The sequence below is a fragment of the Passer domesticus genome, chromosome 8 (assembly GCF_036417665.1).
Source record: "Passer domesticus isolate bPasDom1 chromosome 8, bPasDom1.hap1, whole genome shotgun sequence".
Lineage (NCBI taxonomy): Eukaryota > Metazoa > Chordata > Aves > Passeriformes > Passeridae > Passer > Passer domesticus.
The window spans coordinates 24,232,770-24,260,724 of NC_087481.1; the positions used below are offsets into that span (position 1 = coordinate 24,232,770).

Genomic DNA, 27,955 nt, shown 5'->3' on the forward strand with positions numbered 1-27,955 from the left:
TCACAGCAGAAATACCTTTTTAACTTTTCCTTCCCTGATAACTTCAGCTGTTACACAAGGCTGTGAATGGAGATGGCCAATGCTGGGGCACGGATGTTTTCTTTTCTTGATGCCACGACAGGAACAGAACCTTCTGTAGGGTGAGAAACCAGACAGCTTGGGGTAGGAATACCTGAAACCACTGCAGCAAGATCTGCCACACCAAAAATGAAGCAGGAGGAGATAATGAGCACTGCATAGTCTGAGAGACAGATCCAGTGAACAGTCATGCACTTGTTTGAGTACCTGTGAGGAGTCAGCTCTCTGAATGGGGTACAGAGCAGTCATTTGTCTTCATATGTAGGGCAGCAGAAGAAGAGGGTGTTATCAGGGTGTCTGAATCCCTCTGCACTCATCATGGCCCTCATGTAAATAAAAGGGAGAACCCCACACAGTTACACTTGTTCAGGTATCAGAAGGGTTGCTTTAGCTTTGCTGATCAGGCATGCAGGTGAAATGTGGGCTTCCTGATGCTCTCATCTCGTGTGGTACATTTTTTTCAGAATCAGGATGACCTAAGAACATGATTCTGAAAGCCCTATAGTACAAATTATGTTTGCATCAAATAAAGACACAGTTCTCTACTTACTTTCAATAAATAATGACATAGTTCTCTACTTACTTTAAATAGCTTATTAGAAAGAATGCTGGATTTAAGAAGCTGTGGGACATTTAGCACCATTATAGCTTCCTATAATGCATGAAAAATTGTCATTATAGAATATTTTAGTTCTTTTTCCTTCCTCTTCACATCCCTCTTATGATTTTGAGGGTTCATTTACTTACTACTTCAGTGCTTTTCAAGCTAAATTTACTTCACTTTAAAGTACTGTTATTCTCAACAGCTTTCAGTCCCTGAAATATCCAACACTTAATCTAATCTGGTGAGATTGTTTCTTAGCTAAGAAATACACGTCAGCAATGATGAAGATTTGACATTGAAACTCAGCTAATAGCTCTGTAGTTGAAGTTTTGCCTTGAACAGAGTAGAAAACACCACACTCTCAGTTACTTTATGTGAGGCTACTGACAGTAGAAAGTGATGCAAGATGAACTTGACTGGGTAAAGGCAGCAGTGTCTGGCAGGATGTGCAGAAGCAGGCCTTTAACACAAGGCCATCCTTATGCCTCAAGTATTACAAGTACTTCCAAGTTTTCAGCACACAGATGCAGTTTGAAAATGTTCTGTTCTGCTTTTCAGAAGCCTGTCATTGTGTTCAATCAAAAAGATTGCTATTGATAAGGTGTGGTCCTGTTTGTCCTTTTTGTTGGCAGCATGCAAGACGACACTTTAGAAACCTCAACTTCAATATCTCAGCTTCTGAGAGAGAGTTATTTAGCAGAAACTAAGCACCAAGGGAAGAGTGAAAGAAGCAGATCAGAGCCAGTTTCTCATAATTTCCACTATGGCAATGCTTCTGGGGATTCAGATGAGGTAGCTGCCCAAGATGACCTCCCAGATCTGTCTGCCTTTTTGAGCCAAGAAGAGCTTGATGAAAGTGTAAACCTGGCAAGACAAGCTATTGATCAGAATCCACTGGAAACTAAACAGGATGAGCTTCAGGCACATTCACAGCGCTCCCCAGATCAGCTGAACAGCACGGGAAAACACAAACAAATGGCTCAGTCTACAGCTCTGAAAACATCAGACAATGGCCTGCACTCCAACTTTTGTCAGGAACATGTCAGAAATACAAAGGGGTCCAAAGGGAGTTCTCAAGATCTAAAGAAACACCACCTTCCTTCTGAATCAGAATCCAAAAAGGAATTCCTAAACAAGGCAGCAGATTTCATTGAGGAGCTCTCATCACTTTTCAAAGCTCACAACTCTGAAAGAATACGACCCCGAACATGCAAAAACTACAAGAGCAAAATTGATTCTAAGAACAAGTCTGCTCAAAAAGGTAGCTCTAACCTGTCTCTCACATCAGAAAACAGAGAAAGGCTTTCCATTCCAACACCTCAAGACTTGGAAAAAAAAGCAGAGAAAACTTTTGAACAAACAGATGATCAACAGGCAGCAAACCTGGAATCTATCAGTCAATTAACAAGTGCAGAGCTGAAAACAGAATCAGAATCTGCATCTGTATATTCTGATGAGCCCATTGGACAGCCACCACGCTTTACTCAAAAACTGAAGAGCAGGGAAGTTCCTGAAGGATCCAAAGTGCAATTGGACTGCATTGTGGTAGGAATCCCAGCACCTGAAGTCAGGTAAACATATTCTGCACTTGTCATTTTGTGTTTCTGTAATGGTAGGTGTGTGCAAGTGGGAAATACCTTGTTTGGGAAGAATATTATTTCTACTATGCTTCAGTCTAAACTCACTGCTCTAATTAACAGTTTTGAGGCATTCCCTTGGTGGAGCCATTATAAATGTTGTATTGTGTTCAGCCCATAAACTTGTAGAGGAGTCTGACTAAAAGAGAAAACAGTGCCAGAAATTAAGGGTTTTTTAACAGAAAACAAACAGGAAATATCATCCCCTAGATATTAGGAACACTCTCTGCTTATAAAGCAAGACTCTGAACACTTCTTTTGCTTATTTCTCCAGGCACTTGCCTTGATAAATGATTTTAATAATAAAAATGTCAGTAGGATCCCTGGAAGTGAGAAATTATTTTTCCCCCTTTTATCATTCATAACTTATAATGCAATGACAACAAGTGAAATCATCTTCTCTTATGGACCTGAACCTGTGCACAAACTCAGACTGGCTTTGTTCATATTCAGAACAGGTGAACACTGAATTATACAGACTGTAGTCCAACACACAAAGTTCATTTCAGGTGTTTTTCCAGAAGGCCACAACACTGTCCTTATAGCAGCAGTCATGTTTGTGCTGTTGACATACATAGAAGTGACAAGGTGCTCATGTCATCCAAGTTTAGGTGTTTAACAACCACCAGAATTAGCAGCTGACACTCTGAAGTCACTGAAGGCTTGCAAGGGCAGGCTGGGAGCCCAGGAGCGATGGCTCATCCTGCAGATATCCAGGGATGAGCAGAATGCCTGCACACCCCACTCAGGAACCACTTGATTCCACAGAAAGGGATGGTGGATATCTTTGTAACTTGGGTCCATTTGTGCCTCAACAAAACTGAAGCGTTTTAGTTGAAATTTCTATTTCAACATTTGATTTTGTTAATTTTGATTAATTAAATAAGTTACTTATGTCAATGCCATTCAACATAGGAGCTTCTACACTTCTGTAGAATAAGCATCCATCAGATACAGGAAATTAGGGACAGGGAGAAAGAAGTCCCCCAGGGAAAGTTAGTCCCAAGCAGCTCAAGAGAAAGATCAGGCTCAGCTTTCAGTTTCACAACTTTAACTAAAAAAAAAAGATAAGTGACAAGGGGGGAACTCTGAATTCTCTCTCCCTTGTGTTTGTGTGTGTATGTATGTACTATATTAAGGAGAAAGCTGGGAATGTTAGCTCCTTGAAGAGTTTCCTGACCATAACTATTTATTAACAAAACTTTGTCATGTTCATCCAAGATTCTTTCAACTCCACCACTGTGCAGAAGTAACACCAAGAGAGGGTGCAAAAATTGTCACTTGACTGAGTGATAAATATTCACTTGCTTCCATGTATTGTGGCCTTGTTAGTCACTGCTGCAGCACAAGGAAACCAGAAAACAGAATGTACTGTGGGATTTGTGTAGCATTAATCATGGGGACCACAAGAATGCAGCTTTTTTTCCCCTAAAAATAGTGCTTATCTTTGATCTGCTGTGCAAAGCTTCTGAAAGAGTGAAGGAGGCATCTTGTTGGCCATAGTTGTGGGACTGTGAGCAGAACTGTGCTCAGCCAAATGTCTTGCTTGGAGGGTAAGACTTTTCCAACGATTATGGTGAGTTAGTTCTGTGTCTGTGGAGTAGAATCCTGTGCAAGGGCAGCAGGATTCTAATAGATAGGTAAAAGAAATTTAAAAATCAGCAGTCCCAGGAAAGGATCAGCTGGCAAGGTAGCACATGATGAAAGAAAGCTTAATGACCTTTGACTTGAAATGGACTTCCTAACCACAGAAAGGGATCCCAAGTGCCTTAAAATGCATATATTAGAGATAATTACAAAGTGGAAGTCATACTGTGGGAAGCCAGAGCACTGTGAAACAAGAACAGGATTCAGCAAGCTCTGTAATGCAGTTAATCAGTCAACACTAGGAGCAGTCTGATGGTTAAACTGATGTAATGGGGATTACAAGAGAGAAATTAGAGACAGGATATTTAGAAAGAAGCTGATCACAGGGATAGAAAGGACTGGAAAATATGAAGGGCAGATACCATGTTTGAAAGCAAGATAGTACTAAACCAAATCGATGTAAAAGATGGTGTAAATTACATTCGTGATGGATCAGGGTCAAAAGACTATTTTGATTATTTATCAAATTACCAAACCATGGCAATGATAAAACATTACAGGTGTGGTACATAACTATCCAGCACAAGGGCTCACTGAGGGAAAGAAAACTGGATGGTGGAGCAGGGGAAGAAATGGGGAACTGATGTGAAACACCAGGACATGGAAAGCTAAGTCCTCTTGGCTGAATTCAGAAAGACCTGCCCAAATGTTTTTAAAGGTAACTCAGCCTTAAAGAAACAAGCCCACAATTCAGAGGAACTCGTTTGGCCAGCCTATCTAGAAATTTGTGTGAGAAGTGACTCATTTTTCAGTGTCTTCAGCTGAAGACTGATACCACAGGATGTGTGCCTCCAGCCAGCTCAAACCTCAGCTGGCAATTGAAGAGCCCTACTGCAATTCCTGCTGACTGCTTTGCTCTGACTGCACTGTGCGTTAGAAACAAGCCTTTGAGAGAAATGTATGGTGTATTTCCAAAGTGTTTGATGATCTCCTTCTCATGCTCCCTTCTACAGCTCTGCTTCTCTATGAGTAATGGTAGGTGTGACATTTACTCCCCTCTGTGAGGAGAGCGCTCCCTTTTCACTCAAGTTCAGAGGTGTCTACATTTTTCCAAACTGTTTGGCACATCACTCTTAGGTTAATTTTACTGATGAATCACATTGCATGGTTTGGCATACACAGCTATGCTGGAAGTGTCATGAGGATTTAATGTTCTAAAAACAGGCTGTATGTCATAAGGTTTCCATGAAAACATTCTTTAACATAGGCATACAAAGCTTAAAAGCTGCATTTTATGCTGCTTTGTTTGAGGAGACCAGACCTGCAACTAGTCACAGATTTTTAGAAACTCTGGAACCCTGCAAGATTAATTAAGATTTTTCTTCCTGGCTGCCAGATGAAAACATTTCTCTGTTTTAGTGCTCAGTCTACAGCCAAACTTCTCTTACATTCAGCTCCAGTCAAGTCAATGGATTAAGGTCTGGGATGAATTTGGCACAGGGGATGACACTGCCTGTGCTGAATGTGAACCTCCCTTGCATGAGGAAGCTCTCGCTGCAATGCATGGCAGGAATGAAATGTCAGTGGCAGAGCATTGCTACTCCAGCCATGGCACGTATCTCAGAGTCAGAACTGCCCTGCAGCTGACATTTCATTGCTGCCACGCAGGTTTTCATGGTAAGTGTAAAACCAAATGTTAACAAGGAAGGAGTAGTATTGTATTTGCAAGGACCCTCGTGGCAGGAAGGAATGATGAATCTGACTCCATGTTCTCAGAAGGCTAATTTATTATTTTATGATACTATATTATATTAAAGAAAACTATACTATACTAAAAAATACAGAAAGGATACAGAAAGAATGGTAACAAGATAATAATGAAAACTCATGACTCTCTCCAAAGTCCCAACACAGCCTGACCCTGATTGGCCAATGAATGGAAACAATCAGAAACCAATGAAACAATCACTTGTGGATAAACAATCTCCAAAGACATTCCACATGAGCAAAAGAGAGGAGAAGCAAATGAGATAAGAATTGTTTTCCTTTATTTCTGAGGCCTCTCAGCGTCCCAGGAGAAAAATCCTGGGTGAAGGGATTTTTCAGAGAATGTGAATGCCACAGAGTAGATACACCACACCAAAGTTTCCATGAAGCTTAACTTCATAGGAGACCAATTGGTTTTGATTTATAAACATTATGAGACAGCATTCACACAACATGCTCCTTTTTCCAACTTAATCTCAAAATACTTGAACATTATGCTGAAAAGTGACTACAGAACACACTGCACAGAGAACTAAACACAGGTTTGAAACAGGAGTTTATTCCTGAAGCTTTAAATCACTGATGCTGCAAATTTGAGACTAACCAAAGGAAAAAATAACTGCAAAAAAACCCAATTAACTCAATACTGCTTCATGGTTTGAGTCTACTAAAGGGATATAATACTTGTATACTAATAAAAGAAGTGTAAAAATTAGCTTGTGTTTTAAAATTTGCTTATAAGAAAAAGAAATTTTGCCTCATAAAAGTATGATACAGACTTAACTCTGCACAAACACAACAGGTTAATTGGAAAAGCTGATCAGTAACACAGTGAGTTCTACCTTAATGGCAATTATATCACAGCATTTCGTGTAATGTGTTTTGCCTGATGTGCCAATTCAGTAAGGAAACACATTTAAGTGGACACAAAAATATAATATCACTGTACTATGCAAGTTATTTTAATGTTCTGAAAAGATGCTGCTGGAAATGAAATCAAATTGTAGACACGGGTATCTCATGAATGCTTATTGATATCTGCTAAGGCTCACACACTCAAACAAGGCTACAATATAAGGAAGAGAATGGAGTAGGTATATAAAAAGACATGAGTAAGTGCCATGACTCATGTCCCAAAGTACACAGTTGCCTACATGAGTTACACACCTAAAAGGCAACTTGTACATTCATATACCAAATTTGTGCCTGTAGCCACACAACTGCATACATAAACCTTCTCTCCTGATAAAATGACCATTTTCAGTGACCACCAACCGCAGTTCTTGAGAACAACAGCAGAATAAGCCATAATGTAAACAGAATTTTTAAAAAGTCTCCCTTTAATATCACAGGAATTCTATATAATTCCCAAGTCAGGAACTTGAAAAGGCACTAATAATTGCCACAGGATATTTTCAATCGACCCTGTAATGCACATTACCACACCTCTCCCTTGGGACTGCTAAACATTTCCTCTACTTGCTGGTGGTAGGGTTGTTCATCTGTCACAGGCACGGGAGGTTTGTGCTCTGGATGCCAGCTACGAGCTATGGTGTCTGTACCTATGCTGTGTGAGGACAGCACTGAACAGAAAAGAAAATGTGATACTCACTTCTGGGGACCAGTCAAAAAAACCTCTTTGTATCCAAACATTAGTGGTAAAAATTCCAGATTTGGGCAAGCCACTACGGGCAAAGTTTAAAATAGCTGTAGCTGTTCCTTCTGTTTGAAGAATTTTGTTTTGGAGGATCTGAGAGGACAATGACAGAGTATGACCACTAAAAGTTGATCAGAAGATGATAGAAAAATAATTATTTTTAAAATAAATGTATTTTGAATGGAAACACAAACCAATAGTTTCAAAATAAAGATAACACAAATAAAGATAAGTATTTTCAAAATAAATGCTAGCAAGGAACCATACAGATTAATCTATTTGAAAATAACGATAATGGTACTGTGATCATGAAATCCTTAAAGGGAGAGGTAGTTTATAAATTATGATTTTTAAGACCAGTGATTTCACATTTTTATAACTATTTTTAAGTGCTGCTTCACACCTTGGGGAAGAAGTTAAAGAGAGTGGTAACACACTCCAGGGCAATAAGTGAACATACACACATGTATAGTTCATTTTGCTCTTACACTCTGCCTCAGTGTCACTTTGGGCACTGTCAGGAGAGTGTGCTGGGTTAGGTGGATCTGTCATCTGAGCCACAACACCCAGGGGCTTCTTGCTCATCCTTCCACACGTGCCAGCTCACCTGGCATCCTTGGGTTTGTGCTGCTGTTACTGCTCCCTTTGTGGGAGCACAGCTGGCTCTCCAGCTTCCAGAGGTGCTGTGTGCTCCATGGGTCTGGCTGGTGGCCAGAACACTGTCTGCATCTTCAACAAGCTCCCCTGAGGTTTGGGAAACAGCCTGAATGGCTGCTGAAAGCTACCTGGAGTAAAGTGCAGTCCTGGATGTGTCCACAGACAGAAGGCAGCTCAGGGCATCCCTGGAGTGAATGAAATGCAGGGAATTCCCTGTGTGCTGTGAGAAAGCCGTGTTGGATGGCTCACACTCATGGGCACAAACAGGCACTGCTCTTCTGCTCAGCTACAGAATCAGCATTTAAGTGCTAGATCTGCATTCCTTGAGGCTCCTTCCTCAATTCTCTGCTATACTTCTCTTATATTCTGGGTTTCTGCTGGTATGGACTGCTTAGAGATTGTTTTCAATATATTAATTCGGGATTTTCTTCATGCTTAATTTGTAGCACAAACTTGTTAAAAAGTTCTGCAACTGAGTGATCAAAAATTTTATTTATTCATGTTTTTCTAAAATATCTGAGATGGACATGTATTGAAGTACCTTACAGTGTAAGACAGGAGATATTAATTATTACAACTTCTTAGTTAAAAACCTATCCTTATCCTTTCCACAACAATCTTATTTTCTGTAGTACCAGTCAAATGTCAACAGGTTCTTTTACTAAGTTACCATAAAAGATGGATGGAATTATTACTAATTTTTGTAAGTCAATTGAATAAACAATATTGCCAGTGTGACAGCCCCCATCCTCACATGCAGAAGATGCAGTAGCTAATCACATGTAATGAAGAAAGTCACAGTAAGAAAATACTTTACAAATACTTTAGTGGCATTTTATATCTATCTATCCATCTACCAATCTTCGTGAGAAAAGTTACAGTGAAGATGAATGCACTTAGGTTTGGCTTTTCAAATTTAGCTAGTTATCTATAATTACAGGTATTTCTGAATATTATCTCAAACATTTAATTCTGGATCTTGATACACAGCACAACATCTTCTTTATAAAGCCTAGATTTAATTTGAATCTGTTTCTGCAGACCCACCTGCTTTGTGTGCTTCTGTTCTGTCTTGTAACCAGCATCCATCAGTCCTGCTCTCCCCTCCTAGCAGCTCAGGGTGAGCTGGTGCTTCCTGCCAGTGACACATCCTAGAGAGCTCTCCGTGAAGGTTCTGCTTTCCTTTTGTGTGGATTCCTGCATTTTCCACTGAAACAACCCTTCTGAACACTGAGGGACTTAGGAATGCCTGAGATGAGAGTGTGAAAGCTCTAGAGGGCCCAACAGATTCTTGGATATGTAGCAGTGTTTAAAGAGGAGCACAGCAATGTCGTGCAGAAAAGCACTCCAGGTGCAGCTGTCTCTGTGTGGAAGGACCTCTATTGTAATAGATCAACTCTCTCACCTTGTGATACACTTCTGCCATCTTTTATAAAAAGGAGATTGTTAAATATATGACAAAACAAATTTCAGTCACGTTCTGAATTAACATGAACTTAAGAAACACAAGTTTGAGGGATATTTGTTAACTTAGAGTTGGGTGGTTTTTGCTGCACATTAAGCCATTACACAGATCTGATTGTACCTCAAGAGAAATTCAGAGCTGGACTGACAGTGTTCCAAATTCAGAGCTCTTTTACTCTTTATTGAATATTATGAAAATAATTCATATTTTATTCCTATGACTGTTGATTCAATACTTACCTGCAGTACTCTGTCAGAATCTTCAGCCTAAACCTGCCAATTTTATCATCAGAAAAACTTCAAACATTATCTTCCTAGTCATCAACTTGTTTGCACTGAAAAACAATTTCTTTTTGCCTTGCAGGTGGTACTGTGAAGGGAAGGAGCTTGAAAACTCACCAGACATCCAAATTATCCAGGCAGGTGACCGCCACTCCCTGATCATTGTTGAGGCTTTTGAGGAGGACACGGGGCGTTACTCCTGCTTTGCTTCCAACATCTATGGAACAGACTCCACTTCTGCAGAGATTTACATAGAAGGTAATCCTACAAGTGCTGCAGAAACTGATGGCTGAAACTGGTCATAGGATTAACATACAATAACGTATCTTGTTTGCTAACTGTGATGGTTTTGCCATAAAAAATATAGCAGGAGTCAACACTTTCCATTGTTACTAATATAATTATTATTTTCCTGTAAAACATGCTTCAGACAAGAAACCAGGCCTTTCATTTTATTGTGTCACTTCCCAGAGATTTTATACATCTCACTGCAAGATCCAAGTCTAAAAATACTCAGATTCTGAAACTACTTTGTATTTTTGTCTGTGGAACTCTACAGAAGTGTAAGAAACTAAACTTTGTGTCTAATACTTATTAATCCCTTTTCCCTACAGTCATTCTTGGGACCTTGTAACCAAAATAAATATGCCATCAATTTTATATTCTACATGCTCAGTAGATGCTGTAAATCAAACAGAATATATATGTGCAGATTTATGTGTCCTTTCTTTCTCCTTATGCTTTTTACTGTACCTAGTAGGCCTAAGAGTGTTCTATTTATTATATTTCTTTTTTACACATCCTTGGGTGAGCTTTGAGATTGACTCCATTATTGTGCTAGCATGACTATAAACTTAAAATAAATACATAGGATTTTTTTTCTTTTTCTCTCAGAGAAGCATACCATGAGCACCATCCCTGAGCACAGCAGGGCCATTCATTAATTAAAGCACTCCCCAAAAGATTAATTTTGTTCTGCTGTTATTCTCCTTCCACAACTCTATCTTGACAGTGAAAGGACAAATTCTTTTTCAGTATCTGCACTGCCCCTGACATCAGTGGGAGATGTCTGTGCTTGGCAGGGATTTACAAGCTGTCGAAGCAGGGGCCAAGGTCTGCTTTTACCCAGCTCAGTGGCTGCTGGATGGGAGCCATGGCTGGTGGAGATGCTCACTGGCAGGAACTGCAGAGAAAATGCAAATCCCAACACAGTGAAGTGCAAAAAGTCTCAGTAACTAAGAGCAGTTAGTAAACAGAGCAAGTATCTTCTTCACACCGTGTACAAGGCAGTAGCTGGAGAATAACAGCTACAACCCCAGGTCTCTCTCTTTTTCCTTCTAATCTGATAGCATCAGGTGTCTGAGAGAAGAAAGCTCATACTCACAACAAATCATTGTGGCATTTGAAAAAGAACCCAAGGAACATCCAGGTATTCATTCCCTCTTGGATGTCACTCTCCTCACTTCAGCTGCACCTCCTCCCAAATCTGCCTCACCCAGCAGCAGCTCTGCACCTCGCACAGTATGGAATGGGTTCACTTCTCCTGCAATGGGATCTTCTGTCTGGGCACAGCTTTAGAATCCATACCCACAGAATGGTCTGCAGCAAAGCTGAATAAAGGTTTGTGTCATTCAGAGAGAAACTCAAAACCCCTCTGCTAAATGATTTCTTTTATTTTTTTCACAGGCATCTCTTCTTCTGACTCTGAAGGTGAAATCATCAAGGACGAAATGGATCAGTAAGTTTAAAATCAATTGCACCTCCCATATTTCTCACAGTTAAAAACCCACAAGTGCAGACATTTTATATATCTCACTGCAGCTTCCAAGACATTACCATTCTGTTTAGGATTAGTTTGGATTGGTTGGGTTTTGTTTGTGCACTTGTTTGTTTGCTTTATAAATAGTATGGAACAAACATTTGTTTGCTTTTGTGTACTCAACTTTGGATTAAGAATTGAAATTTTAATATTAAATATTTATATATAAGGAAAGATGTTACCATAAAGATAGAAATTCTAAAATTAATTTAATAAAAGAAAAGCCATTTGACTAGATCCAGCTTAAATGCTGATTTAAATGTCTGACTTGAACAAAGAATACAGTACAGTTTCTCACATGAAAATACAGAAGGTTTTTGGCAGAATATAGGTAGAGATTGTTTATTCAGATTTAGGATAAAGAAATTAATAAACATGCACTACAGTGAACTGAAGTGACGGTATAAAATACTACTTAATTATAAAAAGAAAATATGTCATATGTAATCTAAAATCTGAGAAATATTTATTTATTCATTTATTTATTTTTCCTAAATGAAATCCATCCCCTGATGATTCAGAACCTGATCCAATGCTGTTAAAAATCTTTCAGAATCAAAGTCCTTTTATTAACTAGAAAGGGAGTCAGACTGGTTGAAAACTAAAATAAGCAGTCTTTTATTTTGAACTCCTTTGTATGCACAGATTCAACATCAAAAGCAACCAGTCCTTGATAAAAGAGGGCCTAGTCAGATAGATGTATGCATCCTGTTGGTTTTTTCCATCACTAAGGAGAATTACACTCATTACAAATGCCAGTTTTTAAAATGCAAAGAGAAGACATTTGCAGTGTATTTGACTGAAGACCTCAGGCTGACAGCAAATCCTGTTGTATGCAATTTAAACTTCAAGATCATAAAGTATTCTAGATGGAATTGGTTTATAGACTTTGATAAATGTTAGGGGTTTTATAAAACTTAAGAAAGTCTCAAGTTTGGGATGTACTGCTAATCAGTTTGGGATGAATTGTGAAGTTTTCCATTCCAGCTCAGCCTTGTCCAAATGTCACAGGCTTTTTCCCCTTTTTTTTTTTCACATTCATCTCATTAGATGTGAGTGTAGGGTTGACCATGATCCTGATCACTTGATGGCATCTCTAAATCACTTACCTCATCAAATTGTGAGGTAATTTTTTTCTCAGAATGCTGCTCTGACATCATAGTAGGATTTCCTCAAATGATCACATTATGAAACACCAGGTTTGGGTGCAATAAGAATGTCTTCATTTCTGCTCAGCTTCCAGCTGTCATCACACCAATCTGAACACCTGTAACTAAAGGAAGTTAATATGAGAACAGGTGCTAAAAGAAGTTCAAAAGAGAAATCAGTGATCACAACATTTGTACCTTCACTCTGAGTAAAGCCTCCTCTGTTTTGAAGGCTAGCTTTCCTGGGGGGAACCTTAAACTGAATTAAAAGACCAGCTGTTCAGTGTCTGCATTATTTCACCTAGCAATAAAATTAAAAAGGGTCAACTCTTGTATTTTCATATATAAACAACCAGAAAGTGAAGAGGTGTCAATCTGCACAGTAGCAAAACTGATGATATGTTGGTCAGAAAGCATGTATTTTTTAAATTTTTCAGCAATTAATTACTGAATCCGTATCCAAGCAAACCACAGTATTTGTGTTACATTAGAGGCCCAACTCTTGACAGAATAGAAAATAGCAGTGTCCTCTGTGAAAGCAGCGTGGCTTTCTCATGCTGCTCTGAGCTGATAACACAGCTGGGTTAATCCAGGCCATTTATTGTACCAAGTATGAGAGGTGAGAGTGGCCAGATGTGCAGGTTGACTCTCCAAATGCAGCTTTGCTAGGAGCGCAGATCAGCTTGGATCAAGAGGAATTCAGTGCCAGCAGTGAGGCTGGGGTTGGCATGTAACTGAGACAGATGTGACTTAGGGACACACACAGAGCTCTAGCTTCAAGTTAGAGAACTTGTTCTTGGTTAATATTTCACAGCAAACCAAAGCCAGCCAACACCTCTGTGAATGCAGCATCTCCTGCTGTCAGAACTGCAACCAAGCACCAAGAAACCTGCAAGGCACCATCAGCTGAGGCTCAGCCTGTGTCTGTACTCGTCCAGACTGTGCCAACACCTCTTAACCAGGTAGGGGGGACACCATGGTGCATTTCAAGGACTAAAAGTGAGCTCTTAATAAGGTGTTTCTTCTACAGTTTGTGACTGAGAGTCCCACATGTTCTAGCACTTGCTTTGCTGTTGAACTCCGGCTTTGAGCCTGGCAGCCATCCAGGCCACAGAGGAGAGGCCGTGCCTCCAAGGCAGCCTGGCCGCGGGCCGGGCACCTTCCTGCCCGGCTGCAGGAGCAGCAGGGGAATCCGGGGGCAGGCCCGCAGCTCCGGGGCTGCACGGGACCCACGGGACCCAGGCGCATTCCCTTGGTTCTGACACTGCACGGGACCCAGGTGCATTCCCTTAGCTCTCTCACCACACGGGACCCAGGTGCATTCCCTTAGCTCTGACACCGGGATCCAGGTGCATTCCCTTGGGCTGCACGGGATCCAGGTGCATTCCCTTGGGCTGCACGGGATCCAGGTGCATTCCCGCAGCTCCGAGGCTGGAAGGGCCCCTGGATGTGCCTTCTCCCCATCGCAGGCTGCCTCATCCACTTCCCAGCCCAGCATGTTTTCCTCTCCCTCGATGCAGAGCTCACTTGAAATCTTTTCCTTTCAATGAAACTTATTTTAAGCGGAATCGTTTCACTGCTATGTTTACTTCATATGTAAATAAGCTTGTTTGCCACATAACATTTTACTTTCCACATCAAAGAAAATTAACATTACCATGTTCTAATTAACATCACCGTGCATTGGGAGTCCTTTTTGTTGCAAACTGACAGCAAATTCACAGCTGTGAATTCTTCCCTGGTAGGAAAGAGGAGCCATACTTACTTAAAACCGGAAAGTTCACGAGTTTCTCACTTTACAGTGCCTTTTCAAAGCTTACAGCCCAGATAAATCTGTAACCAGTGGTGGTAACCAATGACCAGACACTGAACAGGTGAACTAATGCATGTTTGCTTTTGATTACAATGAGAATAGAACTAAGCCTCTGCAACACTTTGCCATTTTGAAAGAAGATGCTTAAGTGTAATAGTTACTTCAAAAATCACTACTTTTAAATTTTGTTGGCTGATAAGGCACCATTTATGTGTAAATTTGGCTATTTCCTGGGATACTGAATCATTAATTCTGCTGCTCTGAGGCAACTCCTATTGCATTAACATAAAAAACGATATTAAATACTCAACCTATATAACAAAGTTTCCCAGGAGGAGAACAATTCCATTCTCTTTTACTGAGTAGGATCAACAGGTTGATATCCCACCTCTGTAAAGGTTTGGTTTTGGCAAAAGAGAAGAATTCTAGTAGCAGTCACACATGTGACTTAACATTTCCTTGTTAGCATCAATAACTATTTTGTAAGTTAAGGATTTTTAAAAGAAGATTGTGACCAAGCAGACAACATATATTTGCCTTATTGAAGTATGAAGAAAAGATGTTACAATACACTGTGCTAAAGCTTTTCTTGCCATGACTAACTGAGTAAGGCAATAAAGTAATAACATTTTTGCTGTTATCCTATCCAGGAAGATCACCAGCACCTGTCCACAACAGAGTTTCTGTTCATTGCATTAGGTATTTTGCTTTGGACTTCATCCACCAAAATCTCTTTTATGTCATTCCAAAAGCACATTTCTCTTGTATATGAGAAAATAGTTTCTGCACACCTAAACATCATCTTGTGATGCTTTGCGATCTACAGGCTCAAAGCCCCACTAACTATTTGCAAGGACTGGATGGAAGACCCATAATTGCTGCTCCTGTATTTACAAAGGTAATTTCTTCTATGACATATTTGAAAAGTAGAGGTCAGATAACTGTAAAGAGGGATAGTTAAAAATGAGCTCTCAAAAAAAAAAAAAAGTTTTTCCTAAGCCATTCAAGGGTTTAAGTGGCTTTATTAAATCTTACTGAAATCAGTATTACATCCAGACCATGAAGACATTTACTGACTGTCTATTCATTTTCTCTAATAGATGTTACAGGATATTTCAGCTTCTGAGGGGCAGCTTGTTGTTTTTGAATGTCGGGTGAAAGGAGCTCCTTCCCCAAAGGTTGAATGGTATAGAGAAGGAACACTGATAGAAGACTCTCCAGATTTTAGGATATTACAGAAAAGTATGTTTCTTGTGTGAAAATATTGTGTCTAATAAAATACAGGCAAGCAACAAAATTGCTAACATAGCAACACTGAATTTCTTATTACAACTGTAATTTTAATTTTCAAATGCAGTCAGAGCATCTGCAATTTTCTCTAAATCACTGAAATGCTAAAATTGTGAAAATTCAACAGAAATCCCTTAAATACCACAGTAAACTAAACCTAAGTGAAACAATGGTTCATCATATCTTGATTTCATGTGGGTCACAGTTTCAGAAATTGTCTTCAAGATAAAATAAATGTATGCCAATATTAAAAAAAACCCTCACCCAGCTACTTGGAGAATTTATTTCCTATTCTCCCAAGTTCCCAACAGTGTTCATAAGTGTTCACATTGTTCAGTGGCCTTGACATACCATTGAGTGAAAGACCTGGCTGTCTTCACCTCCCCTGAAACAGAAAATTGGATCAAAAAGAGTATTCCATCATATTTAGAAGGTCAAACTTTATATTTAGTGCTTAAGGAAAAATAAATATTGGCAAAAATAACTATATTCAATCTAACAATTCTTCTCTTCTTCCCTTTAGAACCACGATCTATGGCTGAACCAGGTGAGGATCATCAAAGGTTCATAATTTTTCATTACATAAGTGTGATGGTTTAACCTCACAAACTATTAAATATTAAAACTTCATTATTTAATTAACATAATTTCTTCCTCCTGTTCTATAGCTACTAGTAGCACACATTTCACTGTAGACTGTTCCACAAACACATTTCACTATAGACTGTTCCAAAACATGCAACTTGAATTAATTCAATCTCTTTTGCAGAAAATGTTTCCACTTTGCTTAGACCCAGTTTTAACCCAGGATCTAAACAAGTTAAAGATTAACAAAATTAATGTATGAGGGTCCCCTGTACATCTGAGGTCCTGAAGTATATGAGATGAGGTAGAGCTGAGCTATTTTTATCTAGTTTACCAGTTAGGGACCATTGCATCAGATGTTCAGCCATGTCAGCCATCCCCTGTGCTCCCGAGCAGCGTAATGTGAGAGTGCCACATCAGGTGTTCCACCCCTGATATCAGCAAATCCTCTAAATGTGGCTGCATCTGCTGAGACCAAGGATCAGGGCAGAATGTGGACTACCTCACAGGGTTGGAGCAGAGGAGCCCTGTAGCTTTGGTTATCTCTCCATGACAGAGTCACTCTCGTGAATCTGTCGTTATGCGTTTGCAATTAAAGATATGAAGCTGCTCCTCTCAAGATGGAAAATTATCAAAGGAGTATTAATTCTTATGGAATATAAACTTCTGTATTCTCCTTGCACTACTTGAAATGTTTTTATCCCAAAAAGAGTCTTGAAAGAAACTGCCTCTGTCTGAGATTTAGGGATATAAAAATGGAGCTTCTACCAGAAGCCACGGCACTGTTCTGTTACTGTCCAGTGGCATCACTGCTGAGTAATGTGAAGCAGTTTTTAGGGGATAATCAGTTGGGTGCAGTTGTCACAGCCTCATCACCTGCTGCTCATTCAGAAGGAATCTGGATTTCCATGCATGCAGTGGTTGGCAGATCCCAGCACGATAAACTAGACACTATAATGCCTTAAACTAGTTCTGTTATCATACTACTATAAAAAACTATTATTCTCCTAGAGTTGATAGGAAACAATCTCTTTGTTGCTATTGTGTTTTCCTTGGTGATGACATGAAACAATCAAGTCTAAGTGTGCAAAAGTTCTCATGGTATATTTATCCTATAGGGTTTTAGGAAAGTCTACTGCAAAATTGTAGAAAAATAGTCACTGAGTAGGTGAAAAAATTTCATCAGCCCACATTTACATTCACTTTAGCTTTTACAGTCTCTTCTCCCAGGTACTTAGCCAAACCAAAAGACTTCAAATCCCATCATGACAGGTATTTATGAGCTGGCACTGCTGCCCATTTGTGTCAGATACTGGTCAGACAGGAATGGCATAAACCCAGACTGACTTTTCTAGATGGAATATAATTTTTCCTAGTACAATTTTGCTACCATATTTTTGGTGCCCATTAGTCATCTTCACAAAGAAGTCAAAAGACAACTTTCTGTAAGCACAGTTAGCACTATCCCCTCTATCTGTAAATTTGCACTGGTATTTTTGAAAACAACAGTCTATATGTATGTGGTTTATATTTATCTCCATTACAGAGTGACTCCACTTGAATTGTTCCCAGTCAATTAAAATTAATCTTTCAATCATCAGAGATAAAAAATACCTATATTTTAGTGAGCTGAGAATGTGGAGTACACTATATATTTTTCCAAATTGAATTTTAAGTTCTTTTAAGTCTGCACTTCAAGTGTTAGGAAAACATTTTCTAATGTTTTCCACACACTGCTGACACCTGTTCTTTGCTTTCATTGGGCATGCTGGAGCACAGAGGGTACCAGCTGCTGCAGACAATGCTGGAAACAGCTGCTGCACACAAAGGCTGCCAAAACTGATAACACTGATGGAACTAGAAATAAACTGAGCAAGGTGGAAGTCCTTAAGGAAATCTCCCCAAAGGTAGTCAGGGTTCTGTGTGTTTGTTGTGTACTGCATGTTCACTTCAAGTGCTAACCCTACTCTGATGCTTTGCAGAGGAGATTTGTACTCTTGTGATTGCTGAAGTGTTCTCAGAAGATTCTGGCAGTTTCACCTGTACTGCAAGCAATAAATATGGCACAGTGTCCAGTATAGCTCATCTGACTGTCCGAGGTAAGTCACTTGGAGTCCTTTGCTCCTGGTAAATACAGCAGGGCAGGCTGTGATTTGTGCTGTGCCCTGTTGACTCCAATGCCACTCAAGTTCTGGCAATGTTCTTCACAACTAAGAAGTGTGAGAATTCTCTGGGAAAAAAAAAACAACGTTTGTATTTCAAAGATGTAGTAGAATAATTCACTGGGGACATGGCTGAAGACCACTGATTGATTTTCCAAAATGGAGCAGTGTCCCTTTTCCCTCTACCTTTACAATATTCCTTTTTTGAAGGGAATTTGTTCTTAAACAAATAAGGTCAATCAAGTTAGTGCAACAGCTGGGAGGACATCAGAGTGAGTTTTCTGAACTGTAACTTTTGTGATTCCATTTCACTGATTTCTGGCATTTACATATCCCAAAGTTCTGCCCTTTCCTCTTCCAGCACCTGAGGACAGCAGCAATGCTGCTGCCCTTCACACGACGAGCTCCATCGACTTTGTGGCTACTGAGCACCAAGCTCCCCCCCAAGCTCCTTCCAGCCAGGGAGCAAACCAAACCCCCAAGCCCAAACTCGAGGGTGTTCTTGTGAACCACAACGAGCCCAGGTCCAGCTCCAAGGCAGGGCTCCGGGTGCACTTCAAGCTGCCTGAAGACGAAAAAGGAAATGAATCATCCTCAGAGGATGGACATGGCACCACAAACCAAAGCAGGCCCAACCATTTCCCAGAGAAGATAAACGGACAGCCAGTGAAAATACCAGAGCCAACATCACCATCCAAGGAACCTCCCCCAGTACTGGCTAAACCAAAGCTGTAAGTAAACAAAAGTCCAATTCTCAGGAGCATCACCGATATTATTTAGTATTTATTGACCACAACACTATTGCCCCAGAGCAAAAACTCAAATGCAGACTAAAAAGATTACATGGCATTGGCCTAACTAGCCATAATCTTAGAAGACAAATTCTCCAGTGCTAGTTTATTTTTTCTGTTTATCCCTCTCAGGAAAAGTGACCTCCAATTTAAAAAGGAAAATGTTTTCCCTTTGAAGTATTATTAATTCCACAAGGTTTTCTGCTGCAATCAAGTGGTGAAGAACACTGATCTTATACAGGCAAAATAAAAGCAGGTTCTTCAAACATATCTCACTCCGGGTATGAAATATTGCCCAAAGCAGCCATATTCAGGCTTACACATAGTACAGACTGACAACCAGCAAGCAACTGTCATCCCAAAGGCCATGCCTCATGACTTGTATGTCCCACAAACGTCATCTCCCCCTAAAACAGATAGAATACTTGGAAATGCTTGATAATGTGAAACCACTTGAACTAAAAAGTGATTGGTGCACTGGGAGCTGAAGTGGAAATTTGAAGAAGTAATGTAGTTTTCTTAGAGGACAATTAATGGAATTCACACTGCAGATTATTATGAAAAGTATTTTCAGCATTTTTCCAACCTCCCACACATAATTTAACAACAAGCACACAAACATCTTCATTTAATTTCTTAAATAGGCACAGGAAGGACTCTATAAAGTAATTCACTGGTACTCTCAAGCCAGGATGTAATTTCATAGCATAAACATTACCAGGCATAAACATTACATTCCATGTAGCAGAGGAAGAACTCAGAGCACAGGGTTTGAACTTGTGGAGCCCACATTCACACCCTACATATTTTCTGAGCTATAGTGAGTTTAAGAGGGGGGCAGAAGAAGTATTTAAGTATCCAATACCTGCATAAAGCAGAATTTCTTTCAGCTCCCCCTCCCAAAAAAGTCGTGTTACAAAGAATTGCTTTACTATGTAGATGTATACATGAAAGGCACAAAATCAGGCCCACAGAACTACTAACTCCACCATTCTACTTGATGGAAGCTTGAAATTGCTATCTTTATCTGCCTTTAATGTGATTTTTGTTTAGTACATTGTATAAATGAAGTCTTTTAACTAAAACCAAATTATGTTGAGCCTGTATTTGCTTTGTCAGGAGCAGTTATGTGGTCTCTACATCCACATTTTCTACTTTTTATCAGTAGATATTTAATACTCATAGTTTATTACGAAATCCTTTTCCATATCTTCTATGTCTTTTCTGGTTTTGGAAGGGGAAAAGCTCTCCTGTTTTTCATGTGCTGTATTTCCATATACATAATAACTAAATAAACCACTTGACAAGGCAAAATTACTTTCCTTAATTGCAAAGTAAAAAAGCCCTGAAAAACTATCTAGTAGATAGCATCTAGGAAAATAACAACTGCATGGAATGCAAGTCCTCTCTGAATTATCCACTCCTGCCTGTCACTGAATGTCAACACCACCTAAACTACATTGGTAGTATATCCTGTGGTGAATTATTACAAAGCTTTACCAAAGTGCTGGTTTCAGGAACCACTTCAGCAGGAGGTAAATAATGCAACCTGGCTTACAAACACTCATTTAAATTATGATACACCAAATCTCACTCTTAGTTACACAAGCAAAGAGGTACAAAGGTGACTTTGACAATGATATCCCTTAAATATCTTTGAGTAAGATTTATATTTATATTTCACATACTAAAATGTAAGAATTATCTTCAGTTAAATAGCGTGTGGATAAAAAGCTTTGGTGCCTCTGGCAAAGAAAGGAACATGAAGGAAAAGGTTATTTTAGTAGAAAACTAATATTATGCTCCTCTCACAATGTCAGAGGACGTGCCATGTAGCAGTTTCCTGTCTCTTACTGTATCACAGGACATCGAATTTTTCTCTCTGAATTCATACACAGAAATGCAGCCAACTGGCTCATTTGGGGCTCATAACCAATTCTGTTCATCTTTGTTTTCTGTGCAGTGATCAGAGCCAGTTAAAACAGCTCCACAACCAGGTCCTGCTTGAACAGCAGCAGGTGCACCAGGCATCTCTGAGAGAGCTGTCATTCAACAGCACTTTGGTGACTTCTGCCACTTCCCTCTACCAGCAGTCCTCCTCAGCCCTGCACAAGCAGAGCTCAGCCTGTGCTCCTCAAGCCTTCGGCTACGGCCGCCCCAGGCAGCTCCTGGCCCCACAAACGCCGCCAGCCAGCCCCTGTGCCAGCCCCTCAGCCTCCTTCAGCAGCGTCCCCCCGGCCACCCCGAGGACAAACCACGTGGAGAACTTCATGGCAAATCCATCACGGTCCCCAGGAGGGTTTGCAAGCAAAAGTGAACAGTGTCTCCCAAGCCCCAAAGAGCCCGTGGTGCCTCCACTAACGCTTCCTCCATGCAGTGTGAAACAGTTCCAGCCCCAGGCCGTGACTCCCGCTCCCCTCTCCCCACCCGCACGGATCCAGAACCCAGTGGCTTTCCTTAGTGCTGTTCTTCCTTCCCTTCCTGCTGCACCATCCACCAATGCCATGGGACTGCCCAGAAGCACCCCAGCCACGTAAGTAGCAGGAACCACATGCACGGAAGCAGGGACAAATACTCAAAGGGAACTGGGATGTATTTCTGTCCAGGTGCAGGGGGGAGTCATTGACCTGTAAAATAGAAAAGTGAGTTATTCAGCTATTCTGGTCATTTAATATAACCTTTACATCCAGTAAAGGAAAGAAGGGATAATACCTTCTGTAAAAAGACAGAATTCAAGATGGAGAAATGTGAGCGTACAAACAGATATACAAGAAAGTGGGGGCTCAGAGGTTCATAAGAATGTACTAATGTGAGAAAAGAGGTTTAATGAGCTTGCAGGATAAGTCACTCCAAGACTCTTTGCTTACACCAGATATAAAAACATTCATACTTATTGTAAGCAAGAAGTAAAGTTTTAAAGGACATTATACTGCAAGGTATTTTCTAGTCCAGGTGAATCTAAGAAATAACTTCTGTAAAGGTATTTTTCTAGTTGCAATACTTTCAACATTCGAGGCCCCCCAGAAAATCTCAGAAGAGTTAATGGTTTGCACATAAATACTTTTATTAACAGCCAGCATGATTTCTATGAAAAAACAGCTACCATGACACAAGCAAATAAGGATGATGATGTAGCAAGGTGGTGGCCTTAAGAGTCTCTGTTGCTGGAGAGAGTCTTTTGTGGACTGTGTGAACTTTGTCTTAGCATGGCTAGTGCCTGTACATTGATACAGCTATTTACCCATAGAACTCCAAATCCTGCACAAAGTAAGAAATATTTTATCAATGGTACAATTCAAGGTAGTCACAGCAAGTCACAATCTCCTGACCATCCTGCTGATACTAGATCAACCAATGTTATTACAACAGAAAGATGTGTCCCTGTGTCTATAGCACTCACCACTTGGTGTGCCAAGAATCCTGCCTCCAAACCAGTACTGCACTGCTCCTCACAGGCCTCCCAGTTGCCCAGCACAGCCACATAATTGCCATCACCCCATGGCATGTGCCTGGAGCTCTTCCCAGCCCTGGCATCCTGATCAGGCACACAGCATAAAGCTGTAAGGTCACAGTGAAGGTTTTCACTCGGGCCAGCTCAAGCTTTTGGTCTGCTTCCACAATGCTGCAAGAGCAAGCAAAAATCAGCTGCAGCTGTCACCAGTGCCCTTGCAGCCCTTCAGAGCTGGGGCACAAGTGCTCAGGGTGTTCTCTTTGCATTCATGACACTTCACCTCTGCCATGTGCCTTCCTCTCCTTCGCTGCTGCACAGGCATGGCCACACAAGTCAGCACAACGTGCCTGCCAGGCAGGTGACTAGTTAAATGTGCTTTCTTCATTTCAGCTTTCTGGGTGCCAGCCCACAGCTGAATTCCCACACAGCCAGTGCTCCTTTTGCTGAGATTCAGATCCTGACCTCTGCATGGGACAGCAGGGCACAATGGTCAGGAAGGAACCTGGACAGTATCTGTGATCATCTGTAAATACCTATTGAAGTTTCAGCTTCCCTTTTTGGCATTATTAATGACAGTAATTCTGGCTACACGAGGAATGAGAGCTCAGTGTCTGCACAACACCACAGGGATGATGCCTTGCAAAATAATCACCAGTTATGCCTTTACCTAGAGCCTGTTATCAAGATCCCAACACCTCTTCTAGTAAACTACCAGGATATTTCACACTTCCTAGTAGTGTCCAGCTACTGTGTTCCAGCATGGCATTCTCACAGCCTCCTGCACTCTCACAGACTCCTAAATTCTTATTTAAGAATGCAACTATTTTCAAACCTTAGTAAAATCAAACACACCACATCTGTAAAACAAAAACAAAAAATAACTGTTGATGTTGGGTGTCATAAAAGGGTGAGAGAAATTAAAGAAGTAAAGTTCATGGAAAGAGTAAATGATCCATGAATATGTGAGATAAAGATCAATGACAAATTGTATTAACTTTTAAATTATTGCCTGATAGCAGTCAAATGTACACATTGTACACCTAAGATAACACCTAAACTCATTTCTTTAGCATTTATTGTGACATCATTATTGCAGGACAAATATAAATGGAACTTAGATGTTTATTGTAGCATTACAACCTTTACTTTCTTTAAGATGTGTGTTTTTAATTTCTACTGCCTGGGAATGGGATGCCCCATTGAAATAGTAACCAAAAAAAAAAATCATATCCTGTGATATGATTGTATCCTATGTAAATAAATAATAGGTTCCACCATAATGTATTATAGCATACAGGTGACAAAAACATATATATATATATATATATATATATACACACACAATATCTATAGATATACTATATATTGCTGCATGTTAGTATCAGAATTTTCTTTTAATAGCCCAACCCAGGGATTAAAGAAAAACTTGAAGCCTCTGCCACTAGCAACAGAAGATTCCATTCGGGAAAACAAAATTGCACTTGTAAAGGACCTGGAAAGAAAACTGCATTTCAGAGAGGATGCTAATCAACAAAGTGGTCAGCAGGTAAGGAAATCAAGTGTTATTAAAGTAAATTTTACTCATGAACAAGACACATATGATGATGCGGAAAAAAAGGTGTGGGTGAGCTGCTACACGACTTTGCAGGGGGAGCTTTTGTGTGAGGACTGGTTTGGAATAGCAAATTGGAACTTTAAACAGAAAGCATGAGGGATGCAGCTGTAGAAAATTCACTTTGTCACTGAGCAGTATTTTTCATTTCTCATCATCTCATAGGCTGGTATGAATGTAAAACTTCTTTATTTTCATGGAAGCTTCTGGACATTGGCTTTTACTTTTTTGCTTACAAGTTGCTCAATTCATTGCACACACACATTCATACACTGTTTTAAAACTAAGAGTAATTAAACAAAACAGTTCAGGATAAGGTTTTTGTTTTTCTTTCAGCTGAACTAAAATGGACTTTCAAATTTTTTGCACTAAACCTATTTTTCTAAATTTCCAAACTTATATGAATTGACAGGGACTTCTTGGAGAACTTTATTATAAAAATTTAGCAAACTAAAAAACCTTTTACAATGTTCAAGGAATAAAATATCAGTTCACTCGTAATTGGAATCAATAAATGCACTGGATCTGAGCACTGTCTTTGAAACTAAAGAAGAAATAAAGAATGAAATAGTATTTAGGGGCTGAAATGACTAAATGAGGTTCGAGCACGCTGAACAAACAGGCTAAGGACTGTTAGACAGCTGCTGTGCCTGCAGGTGATTGTTCTTCTCTCACCCTGGCCATGGAGCACTCCACAGCTGCCCCAGCTCAGGCCTAACACAGAAAATCAGGTTTTGCCCCCATCTTTGTCAGCCAAAGAACTTTTCCCAACATCCATCAGCCCTTCTGACAGAGAACGTGCAGGGAGAAGCAAAACTCCACCGAGCTCTGGAGCAAAGTCCCTCTGCAGACAACTGCAGTGTAATCCCTGAGGGTTTTCAATTTTACTGTTGACCTTTCTTTCTGGCAGACCACACTGCCAAAGCACTTTGAGTAAAACAATTGGCAAGCAGAAGGTTTTGCAGATGAATCCCAAGTGTTACAATTTGTACTCACTATGCCAGTAAAACAAATTATTTAGAGAGCTACTGTGAAATACCAGTCAGTCTTTGGAGTTAACTGCATGATAACCCCTTCAGAAACAAGGATCACTACCAAAGTTATCTGCTGACAGCAGAAGATATTTATACACTTATTTGCTATTCTATATGAGGCCAAACCTAAATCTTGATTATCAATTTCCCCAAACACTGGAAAAGTTCAAAGGTGGCACTTCTCTAATTGTTACAGTAATTAGAATGCCAATGGCAATGAACTAAAATCAATAAAGGTTTCCTCATTTTCCTCTCAATTCTGAACTTTAATCCCTTCTGATTTTACTCTTCTCATCTGAGAAAAGCCTACTCCAGCAAATTCAAGCCTGAGTTTTCTCCTCAATGAAGGCAGTGACTATTTCAACAGATGCCAGGATGAAGAGTATTTTCCAAAATTCCTATTGCTTTACACTACACAGAACAATCAACATAATGAGAATATGCTGGAGTGCTGCATTCACACCCCCTGTTCTTTCCTCTCACAGAGGAATGTTAACACAGAATTCTGTTAACACAGAATTAAAAAAGGAGACATTTTCATTCCACACATAGAATATCTGTATTAAATCAATTATTGTAATGGTAGGGCAGGGCTTACCTGTCATAAATACAAATGCAAGTCTCCTCTGTGTGAGAGATCACTGCATAATGGACTATAGCATCCAGTCAGAATCTCAAATGTTGGTTTCCTTGTATTGTCTACATACTATTTTAAAAATTCCATCTCAGAAAATGTGTCCTCTGGTGTATTTTTATTTAGAGCATTGTACTGGGACCCCGCATTTCAATAGCAGAGTTCATTCTCATTTACAATACCTGCAGAGCATGCAGGGAACATCCAGAACAAATGCTGCAGATGACAAGCCTGTGCCTTAAAGTCCTGGTATTGTCTTGTATTGCTGCATAAAGGACAGTAATGAACAGGAGGGATTTGCATTCTGGTGCTCTATTTATTATCTAAAATTGACTTCCATATGAAAAATGTTCAGCTCACAAGATGAGATTTTCCTAAGTGTCAGCATTATGCACTCAGCATGATATCTGATAATCCAGATGTACTCCTTCTGTTTCATCCAGTACATCATTCATCACCAACAATAAAGAAATCCAGGATGAGAACAGAGCTGGGAATTTTGCTGATGCTGCATGAGACAGAACAGATTAGTCTCCAGGCTTCTACAGCCATGATGACCAGGAGGTGCTGACAAAAATACAAATATGTTTTTGCCAAGATTCTAACCACAACTTTGATCAAGTACATGCAATAACAAGCTGTCATTTTTACCAGAAAAAACGATCATGCCCCCCATTTCTGCAGATAGTGGCAAGTTCCAGTGCCAGGTGAATTTTTGTCACAGCTAGGAGTGCTGACAAAAAATGAGATTCAGTTGCACTCATACATCTTCAGTCAGATTTGCTCAGTTTTTTCAAACAAAAGGGGCACTAATGGCTTTATGCAATCCCAGGAAGATGTTAGGACAAATCCCAGGATGGAGGAGACCTGACTCAGTGTCTTCCTTGGCTCAAAGACAATTGAATTCCTAACTCTGAACTGCCATAAGGACAGGCTTCCCTCCTTGCCAAGGGATACGTGTCCTGTTAGTGCTGTCCCAGGTTGCTCAAGAAATGCAGCATTCTTTAAAGCAGCATAAATAGCTGGAAATTCCACCTTTCAGAACAGCTTCTGTAACAGGGGACCTGAGCTAGAAAAGCTAGAAAGATAGCTAGGTGGTAGAAAACCACCTCCTCCAGCTCTAAGAATAAAACTTAAGACCAGGCACCAAGAACAGGCCCTCAATTAGCAGCACATTTCAAAGAGCATTTCAGGTCAATGATTAGGGTCCTCTGAGGAAGCTGTTAGAATTTTTTCTTTCAGATTGTGATGGAGAAAAGGAACAGAGGCAGACTGAGACAGAGAAATAAAAAGATAATCACTCTACTGCCCAGAAATGAGGACAAAAAGCTCCTGCATTCTTGTCCGCTGGTATTTGAAAGCATTCACAGGTTTCACCAATATAAATAAATCTATTAATATTTCCTCTGTTAACAGAGGAAATTCAGCTTCACAGGCAAAACTTAAAAATTAATGATACTATCTCCTCAACATTTTGTTATGCAAATAATATAAAATATAAAAATTATGTAATTAAACCTCAAAATCCTCTACAGTAATAAAACTAAATTAATTACCCATGCAATAATAAAAGAAAGCAGAGTTAAATACCAGGGCCTGGTTTATACATTTTGGTTAAAAGAACGACAAGCCATGCTCACATATCTGTGTCATTTACTATGAGGAATATCATGTGGCAATGCTGATTGGTTGTGTCTTACATAAGACTCAGATAGCAGCCTTATTTTTAGGACATAGAAAAAATCTACAGCTGTTTAGAAAATTATGCCCAGCCCTCACATGAATATTCTTTACCTCTGCTAGAGAATACTTGATAAGAAATTCCAGAGCAGAAGAGATGCAGGGTTTGTCCAAAAGCTCCTCAATCACTAAAAGCCAAAGTC

The 27,955-nt window shown here is 39.9% G+C and overlaps 1 protein-coding gene and 1 long non-coding RNA gene across 4 annotated transcripts in view; one reads left to right on the forward strand and one right to left on the reverse strand.

Moving 5' to 3' along the window:
* Positions 1-1,315: 1,315 nt before the first annotated feature.
* MYPN (myopalladin) overlaps positions 1,316-27,955 on the forward strand; it is a 47,352-nt gene continuing 20,712 nt past the window's right edge. Inside the window, exons 1-11 of one of the 3 annotated variants that reach the window (XM_064429696.1) lie at positions 1,316-2,253; positions 9,816-9,991; positions 11,420-11,471; positions 13,515-13,662; positions 15,340-15,411; positions 15,614-15,755; positions 16,327-16,350; positions 18,371-18,487; positions 18,912-19,281; positions 21,305-21,874; positions 24,194-24,338. In XM_064429696.1, the coding sequence (XP_064285766.1) occupies positions 1,316-2,253; positions 9,816-9,991; positions 11,420-11,471; positions 13,515-13,662; positions 15,340-15,411; positions 15,614-15,755; positions 16,327-16,350; positions 18,371-18,487; positions 18,912-19,281; positions 21,305-21,874; positions 24,194-24,338 (2,754 nt within the window). Of the gene's footprint in view, positions 2,254-9,815; positions 9,992-10,877; positions 11,053-11,419; positions 11,472-12,745; positions 12,851-13,514; positions 13,663-15,339; positions 15,412-15,613; positions 15,756-16,326; positions 16,351-18,370; positions 18,488-18,911; positions 19,282-21,304; positions 21,875-24,193; positions 24,339-27,955 lie in introns of those variants that run through there. The other 2 variants (XM_064429693.1, XM_064429695.1) reach the window with 2 other exon arrangements.
* On the reverse strand, positions 9,814-13,397 carry LOC135306161 (uncharacterized). Its single transcript, XR_010366995.1, has 5 exons — positions 13,054-13,397; positions 12,899-12,959; positions 12,662-12,825; positions 11,118-11,343; positions 9,814-9,970 (listed from the first exon to the last, which is right to left on the reverse strand). It is a non-coding gene; the product is annotated as an uncharacterized LOC135306161 (long non-coding RNA).